At 54.2% G+C, this 15,665-nt stretch overlaps 7 protein-coding genes across 7 annotated transcripts; 2 read left to right on the top strand and 5 right to left on the bottom strand.

Annotated features, from left to right (window-relative positions):
• Positions 1-21: 21 nt before the first annotated feature.
• Positions 22-1,578, top strand: A1O3_07753 (acyl-CoA dehydrogenase; the record flags this gene model as incomplete). The annotated part of the gene is made up of 1 exon (XM_007737859.1): positions 22-1,578. The coding sequence occupies one exon, from the start codon at positions 22-24 to the stop codon at positions 1,576-1,578; it is 1,557 nt and encodes a 518-aa protein (XP_007736049.1).
• A 349-nt stretch (positions 1,579-1,927) lies between these two features.
• A1O3_07754 (uncharacterized protein) lies at positions 1,928-3,609 on the bottom strand (the record flags this gene model as incomplete). Its single annotated transcript, XM_007737860.1, has 4 exons — positions 1,928-2,596; positions 2,658-2,795; positions 2,868-3,485; positions 3,559-3,609. 4 exons carry the CDS (start codon positions 3,607-3,609, stop codon positions 1,928-1,930), a joined length of 1,476 nt encoding a protein of 491 aa, XP_007736050.1.
• A 582-nt stretch (positions 3,610-4,191) lies between these two features.
• Positions 4,192-6,101, bottom strand: A1O3_07755 (uncharacterized protein; the record flags this gene model as incomplete). Its single annotated transcript, XM_007737861.1, has 5 exons — positions 4,192-5,013; positions 5,078-5,476; positions 5,557-5,727; positions 5,797-5,845; positions 5,917-6,101. 5 exons carry the CDS (start codon positions 6,099-6,101, stop codon positions 4,192-4,194), a joined length of 1,626 nt encoding a protein of 541 aa, XP_007736051.1.
• Positions 6,102-7,704: 1,603 nt separating this feature from the next.
• On the bottom strand, positions 7,705-9,299 carry A1O3_07756 (uncharacterized protein; the record flags this gene model as incomplete). The annotated part of the gene is made up of 2 exons (XM_007737862.1): positions 7,705-8,669; positions 8,798-9,299. The coding sequence occupies 2 exons, from the start codon at positions 9,297-9,299 to the stop codon at positions 7,705-7,707; spliced, it is 1,467 nt and encodes a 488-aa protein (XP_007736052.1).
• Positions 9,300-11,175: 1,876 nt separating this feature from the next.
• A1O3_07757 (protoheme IX farnesyltransferase) lies at positions 11,176-12,752 on the bottom strand (the record flags this gene model as incomplete). Its single annotated transcript, XM_007737863.1, has 2 exons — positions 11,176-12,687; positions 12,717-12,752. 2 exons carry the CDS (start codon positions 12,750-12,752, stop codon positions 11,176-11,178), a joined length of 1,548 nt encoding a protein of 515 aa, XP_007736053.1.
• Positions 12,753-13,149: 397 nt separating this feature from the next.
• Positions 13,150-13,951, top strand: A1O3_07758 (uncharacterized protein; the record flags this gene model as incomplete). Its single annotated transcript, XM_007737864.1, has 2 exons — positions 13,150-13,274; positions 13,327-13,951. 2 exons carry the CDS (start codon positions 13,150-13,152, stop codon positions 13,949-13,951), a joined length of 750 nt encoding a protein of 249 aa, XP_007736054.1.
• Positions 13,952-14,844: 893 nt separating this feature from the next.
• Positions 14,845-15,634, bottom strand: A1O3_07759 (uncharacterized protein; the record flags this gene model as incomplete). The annotated part of the gene is made up of 2 exons (XM_007737865.1): positions 14,845-15,195; positions 15,398-15,634. 2 exons carry the CDS (start codon positions 15,632-15,634, stop codon positions 14,845-14,847), a joined length of 588 nt encoding a protein of 195 aa, XP_007736055.1.
• Between the last annotated feature and the right edge of the window lie 31 nt (positions 15,635-15,665).

Here is a 15,665-nt window from a genome sequence, read left to right on the forward strand (position 1 = left end):
ACAGACCACATACTAGTCGGGATGGCGCAAAAGACGTCCCAAACACCGAGCCGGACGCTCACGAGGGCCGAAGTGGCCAAGAACAACACGGAGGACAGCCTGTGGTGCATCATCGACCACCAGGTGTACGACCTGACGGATTTCGTGGACGCGCATCCGGGAGGAAGCGTGGTGCTGCGCCAGATCGCAGGGCAGGATGCCACGTCGGCGTTCTACAACCTGCACCGGCAGGAGGTGCTGCAGAAGTACGCGAGTCTCTGCATCGGCACGATCGAGGGCGAGAAGGCCGAAGTGATATCGCACCAGGCGGGCGACCTGAGCCGAGTGCCGTACGCGGAGCCGTTATGGCTGACGCCGATATTCAAGAGCCCCTACTACAGCGAGTCGCACCGCAAGCTGCAGCGGGCGGTGCGCGAGTTCGTCGACCGCGACATCTACCCGGAGGCGCAGCAGAAGGAGGAGGACGGCACGTACATCTCGCAAGAGCTGGTGGACAAGATGGCGGCGAACAACCTGCTGGCGACGCGGCTGGGGCCCGGCAAACACCTGGCGGGGCGGACGCTGCTGGGCGGCATCCCGGGCGAAGAGTTCGACTACTTCCACGACCTGATCGTGGCGCAGGAGCTGTCGCGGGCGGTGTCGCGCGGGTTCCAGGACGGCAACGCGTCGGGCATGATGATCTCGCTGACGGCGGTGCGGCAGTGGGCCAACGACGCGGCGCTGCGCGACCGCGTGACGGACGAGTGTCTTTCGGGCCGCAAGTTCATGTGCCTGGCCATCACCGAGGCGTTTGCCGGGTCCGACGTGGCGGGGATCCGCACGACGGCAACCAAGACGGCCGACGGCAAGCACTACGTGATCAACGGCACCAAGAAATGGATCACCAACGGCATGTTCGCCGACTACTTTGTGACGGGGTGCCGGACCGGCAACGGCTTCAGCGTCATCTTGGTGCCGCGCGACGACAACGTGACGACGCGCAAGATCAAGACGTCGTACTCGACCGCTGCGGCTACGGCCTACATAGAATTCGACAACGTCCACGTGCCCGTCAACCACCTGCTGGGCAAGGAGGACCAGGGCTTCATTGTCATTATGAGCAACTTCAACCACGAGCGCTGGGCCATGACGTGCGGCGTGGCCCGCTGGATGCGCACCATTGTCGAGGAGTGTCTCAAGTGGTCGCACCAGCGCATCGTCTTCGGCAAGCCGCTGATCCAGCAGCCCGTCATCCGCCAGAAACTCGCCGCCATGATCTCGCGCACCGAGGCCGTCCAGGCCTGGCTGGAGTCCGTCACCTACCAGATGTGCAACCTCGACTACGCCCAGCAGTCCAAGCTGCTCGGCGGGCCCATCGGCCTGCTGAAGTCCTATGCCACCCGCTGCGCCCACGAGGTCGCAGACGATGCCGTCAACATCTTCGGCGGCCGCGGCCTGACCCAGTCCGGCATGGGTAAGGTCGTCGAGCAGTTCCATCGCACCTACAAGTTCGACGCCATCCTGGGCGGCGCCGAAGAGGTCTTGGCCGACCTCGGCGTGCGCCAGGCCATGAAACAGATGCCCAAGGCCATGTTGTGATCAGTCCTTGGAGCTTCCATCATGCATGCCTTCTGTGATATCGTTCGGCTGGAGAGTACGGCTGAGTAGGATTGCTGCTAAGAGGGGCTATGTATCCCATACACTGGCAGGTTATATTGTCACTTCGGCGAGTGGACGCCAGACTAGAGCTTACATCGACAATATATATACACATAGGTACAGGTTGACCCGCAACACCATCTTCCAAACAAACCATCCTTTATAGAGTACTCCGTAGAGCGTCGATGCCCCTGCCCCTGCCCAGCAAAAACGCCAAAGATACCCAAGATAGCCGGGCGGATTACAGAGTACAACTCGAGGTGGTACTCTGGGCCACCTCACTCCTCCCTCAAATATCCAACCACGTGTCGAAAAGAGACAGTAGATTCTTCAGTGACGGATCCAGCCAGTCCTCAACCTGTCGGAGTCGGTCTTCAATCCAGTCCACCAGGTCATCGGAACAGGCAATCCTGGCCACTTTCAAGGTCAGCGATGTAAAGAGCGCCCCGCTTGGTGCCTGGACTCTTTCATGCTCGACCGACATGCACAGCTGGGCAGATGCCAGCCTTGACCATTCTCGATCGGCTGGCTGGGATAACTGCAGCTGGGAAAGGCCTCTGGTCACGAGTATCACCATCCTGAAATAGATCGAGATTCCTTCCGCAAGGTGGATGTCCTTGAACAGATAGTATGTGGATGGTCCGGGCGGTCTGGATATGCAAGGAAGCTCGGCCATTAAACCCGAAGTCTGGATGAAATCCGTGATTGCCTCTCCCAGATCGAGCAGATGCTGCCGGAGGCTTATAAGGTCAATCAGGACATGGCCTGGGATGTCGGTGAAGGCGGCATTCCTCCATTTGCGAACCGCCTGCAAGAACGTGGGGATTTTGGTGTATGTGTGGAGGATTCGAGCTTCGATCCGAGTCTCCACCCATTCTGACGGGATTTTGTTTTCAAGCACCAGCCACGACGGGGCGCCGACAAAGCACTCGGTATTCCGCTCCAACGACCTGGAGACCTAGAATCGGAGATGGTCAGCGTCATGGTGATAGCGGTCGGATTAAAGGTCGAGCACTCACAATGATGGGGATAAGAGAGTAGAAGAGCTGTAATTCAAACCGAGAATTGAAGAAGTCCGGACCGTAGGCGCGCATCAAGGCTGACGCACCATCTACGTGTGGGAGGTGTGCGTGGCTTGACAAAGAGTTGTCCATGACCTGACCCGGGGCCCAGTTAGTTTGGTGGCCAGAGCAAGCGACCAAGACGGGTTGGAAGGGGAGTTCACACACCTCCGAGGCAAGCAGGACAACCGATGCGGCCAGGGTCTCTGTTCGCCTGTTGTGCACTTGGAGCGTTCCAAGCTCGTGCCGCAAGAGTTTGAGAGCTCGCCCATAGTGTTGCAGCTGCCCGCGGTAGTCTAGAGACCTGGCGGTGCCGAGTCGCTGCTGCGTAAGCAGGAAACATTCCACCGCCGCATCCAGGCATACGCTTCTCCCAATGAATCTGGGAAGTTCTTGAAAATAGTCACCAAAGTACAGTGGGCTGAAGCCGGTTCCGGACCCGTTCTGCAGCAGATCCCACACTCTACCCGCCAGCCTTTCAGCCGGAGAGACGGGAAACGGAGTAGGCAGGCAGGAAGAGGCGTCGTCCTTTCGGTCGGCGAGTCGATAGAGGGTGATTTCCTTGCTGGATGGCGCGTCTCTCTCAGGATCCAGATCTAGTCGTTTGGAGGCCGTCTTCTTTCGCTGAAATTGAGACAACGGGGGTCTGAACTTTAACGGCCGCGAAAACGGAAGGTGGCGAGCGGGGGGATCGTTTTGACGTTCCAACTGAAAACCTGAGGCCCATTCGACACATTCGCGGTTGGATATTTGGCAGTTACGACAAAGCGGCCGGCGTTCATCACACTGGAGAATGTCAAAACCAAGCCGTGCTCGCTCAGGTCGAAGTCAAGCCTGCAGAGGACGGTGGGAGGCCTACCTTGATCTTTCTCTTCCGACACGTCAAGCAGCCTGTTCTTCGGCGGGCCATGGTCTAGGGATCATTCTGGTGCTTGCACTTGCATAGAAGCTTCCACAACAGATGGCTGGACGAGATGAAAGCCTCCAGAGCATATCGGTACCGGTAGATGATGGAAGCCACTCTTCATTGGGCCGTTGATAAGCGCACAAGATGGATGGGTGATATCGCAATGTAGTCATTTGGGCGTCGTCAGACTCAGATGCTGTTAGTGATGACTTGTATTTTCAGTGGCTAGATGGAGGAGGTCTCGCGACACCTGACCATCCTGACGGCGTCATTACAAATTAGTTACTCGTACTTCATCAAGATACAGTACCTACCTAGGTACTTAGGTACATGTAGGCAGTGGTAGCTACCAGATCCCTAGGTCCCTCTCCCTGCCTCGAGTCTGCTCATCCCTCATCCCTAACCTGACTGACCTAGTCGCAAACACCCACAGATCACCACCTGATTTTATGGGGAGCATCCGTACCAATCACCCATCTAGATGTAACTACCGATCCTGAATCCATCAAATCCCTTGTCACCGTATTCTCCGCCGAGATGCCCTCCCCTCCACCGCGACGCCCAAGACTCTCTTTCGGTTGACCGCTAAGAGGATAGTCGGTTCTTCACCGACCGGAATGCCCTGGTGACAAATGATGGAGCCTCTACATCTTCCGCACTGCTCAAATAGGTTCGGCGGCCGTACTGAAGGTCGACTTCCGCCAGATTGACCAGCTTTGTCTTCTTCAAGACTTTCCAACCCACCAACAGTATGAGGAAGAGCACAATGACAATGTAGGAGAAGACAAAGTCCACCGGATGCCATGGGTGGATCAGACTCTCATAGCCCTGGATCAGGAGGAGAAAGAGGTTCAGCGCCGTGATGAAGTACGTGCCCCAAGGATACCACAGGGCACGGAACGGCAGATCTTTCGCTGTGTAGCCCTGTAGCCGCCAGGCCTTGCGGAAGCGGAGGTGGGTAACGCCAATACACAGCCACGCAATGAATATGGCCGCGCCGGCGAGGTCGATGAGGTAGGTGAATACCTTTCCTGCACCACTGGCCGAGTTGATAAGAGCCAGTAGTCCGACCAGGTTGGACACGAGCGTGCAATACACCGGGACGCCGCGGTAGGTCTTGAGTAAGAACCTGGGAGCACGGCCCTGGTCCGCGAGAGAGTATAGCGTGCGCGAGGCGATGTAGATGGATGAGTTGATGGCGGAGAAGCTGGCCGTAAAGATGAATGCGTTAATCAAGTCTGGCCCGTGAGACCAGCCTGCGTTCTGCAGGGCGATGCTAAACGGCGACATGCCTGCCCTGCTAGTCGCGGCAAAGATCGAAGGGTCATTGGATGCGACGCTGATACCGGCAAAGAAAACCAGGCCCCAATAGATAATGACGATGCGGAACACGGTTTGTCGAATTGCCTATGAGGAGCACGGTTGTCAGCTGCTGAACAAGGACATCAAGTATAGAATCCTCCTTTCCTACCTTGGGAATATCTCTGCTTGGATTTCGACTCTCGCCCGCCGTAATTGCAACCATTTCTGTGCCGCCGTGATATACGGCCGCCAGCACAAAGGACTGTCCGAACCCGTTGATGCCATTCACGATAGGTCCAGGGTTCTTCCAGTAGCGGAAGCCGATGTAGTCGTTTCCAATCGCGCCCGTGTTGCAGAGGATTGCGAGCAGATAAGTGACCAGAATACAGAGGATCTTCCAGATGGCCAGCCAGAACTCCGTTTCTCCGTACACCATGACGCCGAACATGGCAATACACTGGTAGAAGGCCCAAGCGATCAAGACCCAGCCATACGACGGGACTGCGTCGCTCCAGTAGCTCAGCACGATCGAGACCAGGTTATATTCCGACGCGATGTTGGAGGCCCACTATCGACACACACGCAGACAATTAGATGGTGAAAGTCTTTTGGGTGTTGACGTTCAGAGGATACGTCCAGGGTCCGTACCAGATACCAATAATTCCAACCTAGGGCGACAGCCACTGCAGGGTCGATGAACCGCCCGGCAAGCTCGGTAAAGGCCCCCGTGCTGGGATACATCGTAGACAATTCACCGAGGCTTTGCATGATGAAGAAGACATCGATGCCGATGACGATAAAGGAGATGAGGGCGCCGATCTGTTCATCCGTAAGCTTTGTGTTTTTAAGCTTGAAATGGCTAAAGGGAGAATGGCAGTGGCAACGTACTGGGCCCGAGGAGACGATGGCGAGGCCAGTCCCGTACCAGATACTTGCCCTGCAAAAAAAAGAAAAAGAGGATTAGCCAAGTGAAAGAAGCCTCAGAAGCCGACAGGAGGGTCAACCAACCCGACGACACCTCCCAATGCGATCATCTGCAAGTGGCGCTGTTTTAATGAACGATGCAGACCATGGTCGACAACAGTCCCGTCGGCGTTGACCTGGATCTGCTCTTTCTCGATCCCGACGGTAGTTCCATCTTGGACTGAGGCTGTCTCTTGTACACCCACGTCGGGTGTGACTTCAGACTTCATTCCGAAAGGGTTGAGGGAATAAGATAAGTCTTTGAACGTGAATCGGGTGTCTCTTTGTGTCTGAAGAGGACGAGGCCTTTATATCTCGACGGCGGGGTTGAGGGCTATCTGTAGCCGTAGCCGCGAGATCTCATCTAGGAGTATGGATTGCCTCTCGCTATCTCTTCTTATCTCTTCTTGCTCCATGACAATGGCCATTTTGTGTCTCGTCCAGTCGACATTCGGGGAAAATCATGCAAAAGAACAGGTCAGTGTTCTATGGCCAGACCCCGGTCACGATCGGGAGGCCAGTCGGACATCTGCTTGGACATGCGGGTGGAGAACACCCACGGCACAGTTCAGCTAATAGATATTTTAGATAGTAGTAGCTCGTAGCTCTCGTACAGACCGTCGTCTATCTTCTGTCTGTGTGGCATACTAGTGCCAGTTCTAGCCTTGTCACCTGATCGCCCTCACTGCCGTTTGGGGTAATTTCTCTTTATCAGCCCCAAATTCAACATCCCGTCCTCTACTGTCTCAGTGGGCTGTCAGCCCATGTGGGGTCCTCGCTACACTTGCAGCCTCGGCCATGCCATGCTTCAATCTCCAGAAGTCTGTCCAGACATCGGCTGTGATAGCAGATGATAAGTAAACACACGAGGTTGCGGGGAAAGTCTCGAAGATAAGGAGAGCACCTTGAATGGACTCTGGCAAGTCGCCCGTGAGTCTAGAGCAGTGGATATGATTAATCGCCGCCCTGGGGCCCTATACCATGTTTTCCAACCGGATTCGCCCAGTATCTAACACATGACAGATAAATCCAACAGAAAAACCATGTTTCGCCTACTATGCACATCCAGAACAGTCCCAGTCCCAGGCCGTCCGGGCAGTCATATATATCATTCACATGAAGCCCATTCCTATTGCAACAAAAACCCCACTCAGAAAAAAAGAAGGGGAAATGATCATCGCGCCGCCCGTGAACCCGGCGGCCAGTGGTGCTGCAGATGAACTCGGATTCAAAACGCCGCTGGAAGACATTGTAGGCTTCACCGTGCTGTCTTCATGGTAGGCTGTGGCCAAGCCCGAAGACTGTATTGTCGACAACTGGCCAGCAGTGTAGGGAACAACCGTCACGGTGATCAGAGAAGACGCAGTTGCATACGCAGTGCCCTTTACAGGAGTACTTGTCCAGCCAAGTGGGGACGGTGCTTCGGCGGGATAAGGGGTGATGGAGGACACAAAAGATACATCAGATGTCTGGCTCCCAATCCACTCTTCCCAGGGCTGAGCCTCGGTAGGCATGGCGGAGGACACAGATGGTACATCAGATGTATGGCTCCGAATCCACTCTTCCCAAGGCTCAGTGTCGGTAGGCATGGCGGAGGACACAGATGATACATCAGTATGGCTTCCAATCCACTCTTCCCAAGGCTCAGTGTCGGTAGGCATGGCGGAGGATACAGATGGGACTTCAGATGTATGACTCCCAATCCACTCTTCCCAAGGCTCCTTGTCAGAAGGTATGGCGGAGGATACAGATAGTACATCAGATGTTTGGCTTCCAATCCACTCTTCCCAAGGCTCAGTGTTGGAAGGTATGGTGGTAGACGCAGAAGCTTTGTTATATGTTTGGCTCCAGGTCCACTCTCCCCAAGTATAAGTGACGTAAGTTTCTGTGGTTGAAATCGATGCCGTGGAAAAGATCGTACCATACGAAGTAGTTGATGCGGCCGTAGTATGTGAAGATGAAGTCGTGGTAGTGGCCGTTGTAGAAGAAGAGGTCGTAGAGGAAGTCGTGGAGGAAGTTGTAGAAGAACCGATTGTAGAAGTGACCGACGTAGAGGCAGTCGTGGAGGCCGTAGAGGCAGAGGTCGTGAAAGTGGCGGATGTAGAAGACGTCGTAGAGGAAGAGGTTAAAGACGAGGTTGTAGAGGAGGTTGTGAAAGATATAGAAGAGGTCGTAGAAGAGGTCGTAGAAGATGTCGTAGAAGATGAGGCTGTAAAGGCGGTCGTCGTAGTGGCAACTGTAGTAGTAGTTAAGAACGTCGTCGTTGTAGCCAAAGAGGTTGTGGTAGTAGTTAATAGGGTCGTCGTAGTTTCCAAGGCCGTTGTTGTCGTAGTCAGGAGAGTTGTAGTGGTTTCCAATGCTGTGGTGGTGGTGGCTAAGGCAGTTGTCGTCGTCGTGGTCTCCAAGGCCGTCGTAGTGGTGGCTAAGGCAGTTGTCGTCGTCGTGGTCTCCACGGCCGTCGTGGTGGTGGCTAAGGCAGTTGTCGTCGCCGTAGTCTCCACGGCCGTTGTAGTAGTGGCTAAGGCAGTTGTTGTCGTCGTAGTCTCCACGGCCGCTGTAGTAGTAGCTAAGGCAGTTGTTGTCGTCGTAGTCTCCACGGCCGCTGTAGTAGTAGCTAAGGCAGTTGTCGTCGTCGTAGTCTCCAACGCCGTCGTCGTGGTGGTAGCCAAAGCAGTTGTCGTCGTAGTAGTTTCCACGGCCGTTGTGGTGGTAGCTAATGATGTGGATGTGGTAGTTGCGAGAGTCGTGGTTGATGTCGTCGTCGTGGCGGTTGGATTGATTGGATTGGCGCAGAGTGGCTGCGCATCAATCACGTCGTCGAGCAAATTCACCGCCCCGGTCAATGCGTACAACCCTCCAGCGTTTGTAACTCCAGAATTGACGGTAATGGTTGTTTTTGCTATGACATTTCCCATAAACACAGTACCAGTGTCTATAGTGGCCGAACTTCCAACCTGCCAGAAGACGTTGCATGCCTGAGCGCCATTAGTCAAAGCCACGACGGCATTTGTGCCAGTGATAAGAGTGGACCCGATCTGGAAGACGAAAACGCTGTTGGGGTCGCCATTGCCATCGAGGGTCAAGGCGCCGGTGAGGCCGGCTGAACTGTCATAGTGGTAGACGCCAGGGACAAGGGTTTTCCCGCCGAGATCCTGGCCAGTTAGGTCGTTTCCTGCCGAATACGCAACGCCTGCGGCCACATTATACGCGGTAAGTGCATCGTCCTGGGCTATCTGGGCAACCCCTCCGGTGTATGTCGCGCCATTGACAACTCCTGGTGGGAAGCCAGTGATGGCGGTACCAGGGAAAACCCCTAGGTCGCCATTGAGGACAGATGGGTCAGAATTTGTCACGGTTGATGCACCCAGGACCGCAAAGCCCGCCGCAGTTCCAAGGTCGATAGTTTGGGCATTGGTGACGACGAACATGAGCCCGAAGATCAGTAAAGAATGCGTCCAGGGGGGCAGTAGAGAACACGCCCGGGGAGCCATGTCTCCTCCAGGGGGAAAGGAATAAAATGACAATCAATGAGGGAAAAGATCAAAACTCGTGAAAGAGCGTCCGGGTCGACGAAATCATAGCAAACTCGTGAGAATGAGGATACCCAACATCTGAAGAAGACTTGGTGACGGCGAGAGAGAGCGAGAGACAGAGACAGAGAGAGAGAGAGAGAGAGAGAGAGAGAGAGAGCAGTCAACATACCTCCAGAGTCTGAGCCCCGGAGCACTACCTATTGAAAGACCGCATCGCATCTTGTTGAGCCACGACCACAACCACGGTCAACATGCACCAAAGGGCACGCTCTCCATCTCAACACCGAACAATGGGTCTGTTCGTTGAAGGAAACGAGATTGAGGATAGATGCGGCGTGGGCTCTGACAGTTAACGAAATAAATCCATGAGCCTGTGCACAAGAAGGCAAGCCTGTCCGAATCCTCTGGTTGTTGTATCCGGGATGACAGGCCTTAGTAGAAGCCCAGACTGAGACCGGCGTGGAAGCATGCCAAGCTTGACCCCTGACAACAGGAAGAATATTCCGTACTCCGTACTAGTACCAGTTGGGTGCCAGTACTCCGTAGAGTAGTCGTACACACGACACACGACACACCATGTCCCATGTCCCATACACAACACTCCGCAGATTGGCTCGACGAAGACCTTAGACTGTCAATGATTATGGTTGAGACCTGCATTGCAGCTCAGGTCATGGCGGCCCACCCATTTTCGATACGTGTTATATGCTTTGGAGGACCAGGCTGTGCTGCTCGTCACCTGTCCACCGTTTGATTACTGCCTCCATGCCGCCGAAGAAGTGAATCGCTCATTATTGGGTGGAGGCGCAGTAGGCAGTAGAACACGCGTCAGTGAAAAGCACGACAGATAGCGGTAGGTTCCCATGCGGCGAATTCCACTTTGATAGAATGATGGTGCAACCGGCCTCTGTTCGAGAGTTGAAAAGGCCAATCCAATGTCCAGGGCAACATCAGCCCTGGCCTCTTTTGACCTGGTCGGTAATGGTTCGAACATCAGTCGAAACTCGCGAGAAATTCATGCACGAGTGGATGATTGGGAAGCCACCCCTCAATGATTATGGCACCACAGTGGATCGCTTCAATCTCCAAGACTTACTTCCTGTGCAACCATTTCCGGAGAGACCGTTCCATCCTTGCTTGCCACCCATGAGAGATCTTCTCGACCAAAAGCGTGCACAAGTAAACCGGCTGCCGTCCGTGCTGCGCAATGTTTGAAAACACGCTTATGACCTCTCTTTGACAGGAACCTGACTTTGTGGGCATCTGTTGGTCCACCACAGCAGCAGTTGTGCGGCGATACGCTGATCAGGTACACCAATCTCTCCCCCCCTTGTAGCTTAACCAAGGAGGAGGGATTGCATCCAGCGCGACCGAAACAATGACAGAGACCTCCTTCTATGTGAGCCATTAGGGGATGCCGAGGTGCCTTGATCTCCTATCGCTTTGTGGGAGGGAGTTGGAGAGTTGCCTCGGATTCCGTTGACCAGGAGACCGTCGACCCTGCAGCCGCTGAAGCCGAAGCATCAAGCGGCGGCCCGGCGCTATGGCTGTTGAGGCTGATGAGCACAAGTCAGGGTCCGGTATTGTTTCCGCAACACATGTCATGGCTGTCAAATCCCAGACAATGCCTGACACGTGTCGACGCAATCCAGCCCCGCCCATCAGGGGTGTGCCGAAGAGACGCGTGGCGGAAATAGAAGTCCGTGAGATAGGCGGTGGATAAGGAGGCAGCCTTGTAGGGTTAGGATTTGTTGTTGACCAAGCTACGCCGTCACGTTGGCCTCTTGAAGCCCATCATCGCCAGATTGATGTCTGGGGGAGCTTTTGCCTGTTTTGAGGAGTTCGCAGGCTCCATGCCTAACGCATCCCCATCATCATCCAGTTGATCCTCGTCGTAGATGCTCGCTGGTTCGTTCTCGCCAAAAAACCCATCCCACAATCCTCGTTTGCATACCAAAGCTGCAACAAGTACAAGTGGGAGCTGCCACACGCTTGCCCAGAACAGGCCTCGAGCACTGCCCCCAGCTCCCTGCTTTCTCCAGAAACGAATCGCTTCTCGGGTCATCCAAACATTACATGCTGTGCTGATGACAAGAAAGCCGGAATCAACATATCCTGCCCAATATAAGACTCCGCATATTGGAAACATTGCCAGAGAGTACCGAAGAGCGACGCGAGCATTCCGAGCAGGGTTCGTCCAGGCCAACATCTGGTGCCCCGCACTACGGTAGTCTTCGCGTATGGTGTGAGACAAAGACATAAAATGCGGGAATTGCCAAGCAAACAACAACGCAGCGAGGGCCCAACCACCGATGGCGTTTTCCGAAAAGAGTAGATCTTGCCACGAGTGATGTTCAGACGTAGCAGCCTCGCCAGCGGCAGCACACCAACCCATCAAAGGGGGGATGCCACCAACTATCGCACCAGCCCATGTGTTGGCAGCGGATAATCGCTTCATAGGGGTATATACTCCAGCATACAGGAAGATATTGAGGGCCGAAAGCCCAGCCACGGTAGGGTTGGTTCCATATCCGAGAAGAAGCAGCCCCGACGCTCCGCAGAAAAATGCGAAGACTGTTGCTGCCCGCGGCGAGATGAGGCCTCGTACCAGAGGTCTATTGCGCGTCCGCGTCATGAGGGCATCATATTTGGGCTCGAAAAGCATGTTGAGCGTGTTGGCACAGGCACACGATAAGAACGTGCCTGAAGTGAGGAAAAGAAGCGTTAGAGTTGATGTCGAGAAGGATGAGCCCACAGACGAAGCCGTGGAAGACAGTAACTCGGGGATAGGATATAGAGAGTAAGCCGAGGTCGTTGTCAGCAAAATTAGGAACGATAGTCGAGGTTTCGTTAGGGATAGATAGGTTGCAAGTTGGCGGCGAAAGACGGCTGATTTCGGCATGCTTGTTGCAGCGGTCGTTAACTGCGATGAAGCATCCAACGGCAACGACTCTCCAGTGGTCGCTGAAGGGCTCTCGCCACCATTCCGCCTCTTCCTCCTCCTGTGTGGCAGGACCTCCTCTGGTTTCGTGCTTGGGACAGCTGGCACCGACTCTGGATCCGGCACTGCTGACTTGACCGTCCGGCTCTGATCTTTTTCAATTGTAGCCCTTTTATGATCCAGGGAGATCTTCTCAAACTCTCGTCTTGCACGAGTCTCCTTTTCCTCCCGTGTGAGCCCGATGTTGCTCCCATGCTGCGGTTCTGCAACGGTGCGCATGGCAGCTAGAAGTCCACTCTTGACCCATCCTCTTTCAATTGAATTGTTGGCCGAGAAATAGTCCTGTACAAAGTTATGTGGATTGGCCGCACCGTTTCTTGGTTCCCTGTTCGCTGGGAGGGCGTCATTGTGAAGCTTCCTTCTCGTGTGAATTGTCGATCTAAGGAAGGTATCGGGTGAGTAGGATTGTCGAACAATTCGCAACAGGCACGTTGAGCAAACGCTCTGTCCTGACAGGCGTGTGACTGTCGGAGCAGCCATAATTGTACTGCCTACGCAGATGGACTCTAGAGGCGTAGCATTGATAGAAGGTAACGTGAAGGGTGAACGGGTGGTGGTGGTGAAGAAAGTTGACGCTGAAGCTCCAAAGGTCTCCAACTCCGCAGCCTGATTCTGCCACGAGCGTTTCTCCACCACTCCTCCGTCAATGCCCTCAGCACCACTAACGGCCTGATCATAAACAAGCCACGATTTAACGACGCTTCTCCCATGCAATCTCTCATAGAATAGAGAAGCAGTAGTACCATGGCAGACATATCACCTGACCAGGTCAGGACTCTTGATCAAACACGACAACGATTACTGGCGCTTCACACATCCCTGATAGCATTACGATCAGACATTGCTACCCAGAGTCCGCTTCCTTCCTGGTATGTTGACTGGGGTTTTGCTCTGAGATGGTCCGGACTAATCATCCTCAAGGCCTGCTCTCCAGACTCATGCCAATTTAATATCAAATAACCTCCAGACAATTGCGACGCAATTGTCAGAACACAGAGAAACCTTCCAATCGGCCGTCACATTCCCGCTCCCTCAATTTCCGGGGAAAGAACGATCGTTCATCCTAGAGACGCTACTACGCACAAAATTGGAGCCTAACGTGGATGAATGGGTTGAAGAAGGCGAGAACATCGCACTCCTGCAACGGAAGGCTGGCCCCCAAGCACTTTCACACGAAGATCTCATTGCGCTCTGGCAATGGGCTCCAAGTGCCGCCAACAGTGAGGCAAGAAAACAGAAATGGGGCGCCGACTTTACGCTAGGAGAGAAGCAACGTGGAATATCAAATGTCGTTACAGGTCTGCGCAGAGAATTGGTAGAGCCCCCTGACGATGAAGGCAGCGAGGAAGATGAGGACGAGGAATACGAGGTTACCGACGAGGATGAGGATGAGGTCGAGGGCGACGGCGACGGGGACAAGATGGATGTCGAACTAACAAAGACCGAAACCAACCCTGGGGCCAGTGCCCAGATCACGCCTATACTACGGAACACGAATCAGATGCCATTACAGAGCGTGCACAAGTTCATGATGACGGGACGATGATACCAGGATGCGACGAAGCACTTGACTACGAAATTCACAAGTAAAGCCTATTCTACAGGTTGACATCGACCGGATAGCCTGATTATGAGATTCCCGAAACTGGGCCCTCTCAAGGCACGAAGTCATGCGAACAGCTGACTGATGAGTTTTCCCGGATTTGATGTTCAGATCCAACCTTCCACAAGGCAGGCACATGGCCCATCATGGGCGCACAAATGACGATTACGAAGATGCTACACGGTACGGAGACAAAGCATGGGCTCCACGTTTGTTTGTTAAACACCAGAGCAGTGCCAGTACCAGTGCCAGTGGGAGCCTCGCCAAGCCAGCCTCGTAGTACCGCATCACCTGATCAGGCTGCGTCTACAGGACTACTAGTGCTTTTACAGTCCAGTAAATGTATCCTCAGGGATGATTGTCACGCTGTCAGTCAGCAGTCAACGCTTCGATGTGCCGGGCCAGTGGCGGGCAAATCTGGTGTACAGTGGGGATCCAATACCTCAAAAGGCCGACTGTGGTGCGAGAACTTTCGGTCCATCGGCTCCTTTCACAAATCCCGCCGTGGGCAGCGCTGCAGAATAGCAGAGTTCCTAGCGAGCAGACTAGCCTTCTGATAGAACAGGGACATTATACCGTATGCGGAAGAGAAGTGATACAATGGTCTGGCGGGTGCAAGTGCTGGTCTGCCTGCCCCATCTAAAGCCATTCTATCGGATATCAGGTATCCGTATACCGAATCTAACTGTTCCGTAATTACATGTACACGATGGATGAGCTTTTTCAATTCAATTCATGAATCATCGTCGTGGCGCATGCCCTCCGCGACATTCGGCATGGAAGCGCCACGAACTCTTTTGTTTTATTTTTTGGATTGTTCAACCCCCCAAACGTGATCAAGCCATCTTGGCCTGACTAAAGTCCATTTCCGGGTGCTGCGCCATGAACTTCTTCAGTATTTCGTCCTTCTTCTGTTCGTCGCTGGTCGGCTTGCCCTGCCTCTTCATCTCCTGGTCGTACATCATCTTCTCGACCATACCTCTGGTCTCGCCGTCAAGTTCCGACAGCTTTGAGTTTTCAGGTTGGATCTTGGTGATGTCGATCTTGGGAGCCGACGTGACGATGTGCGCCCACCAGTACGACCCGCGCGCTTTGGCGAGATTGATGGCGATCTCTTTCGACCCGTCCGCTTTGGTCGATAGCAGCCACGTCGAGTCGTCCGTTTGAATGGGATGTGGGAAGTCACCCTGTGCCGTAACACGTCAGTCGCAGTCACAACCACAACCACAGGAGCACATCAGTAACAGTAACGCTAGCATGTCGGTGACAATGACAGTGACCCTGACACAAGTCCAATTGCATCTCCTCGACTACCACAAGACGACACCAATGCTGCGCCTCAAACTCTCACCCTGGGCTTCGTGAGAACGACATAGGGAGAACACTTACATCAATGATGGGTTCTTGGCCTTTGATCCCGACTTTGATGTGTGTTTTCTTCAACTCGACCACCAGGTCTCGCGCTTTCAGATTCCCTGGGATCGGCACTGTGATGTCGGCTTCCTCGAGCGTCTGCGTCCATTTGTAGGGTAGGGTGGCCTGTTCTTCCTCCTCACGCTTGCGGTCTTCGGCGTCTTTGCGGGCTCGCTCCGAAGGCGTGGGAGAGGATTCACGCTCGTCAGACATATTTGGGAGGAGGAGTTGGTTTGATTCTGGT

Source organism: Capronia epimyces (assembly GCF_000585565.1).
Source record: "Capronia epimyces CBS 606.96 chromosome Unknown aczIQ-supercont1.6, whole genome shotgun sequence".
Lineage (NCBI taxonomy): Eukaryota > Fungi > Ascomycota > Eurotiomycetes > Chaetothyriales > Herpotrichiellaceae > Capronia > Capronia epimyces.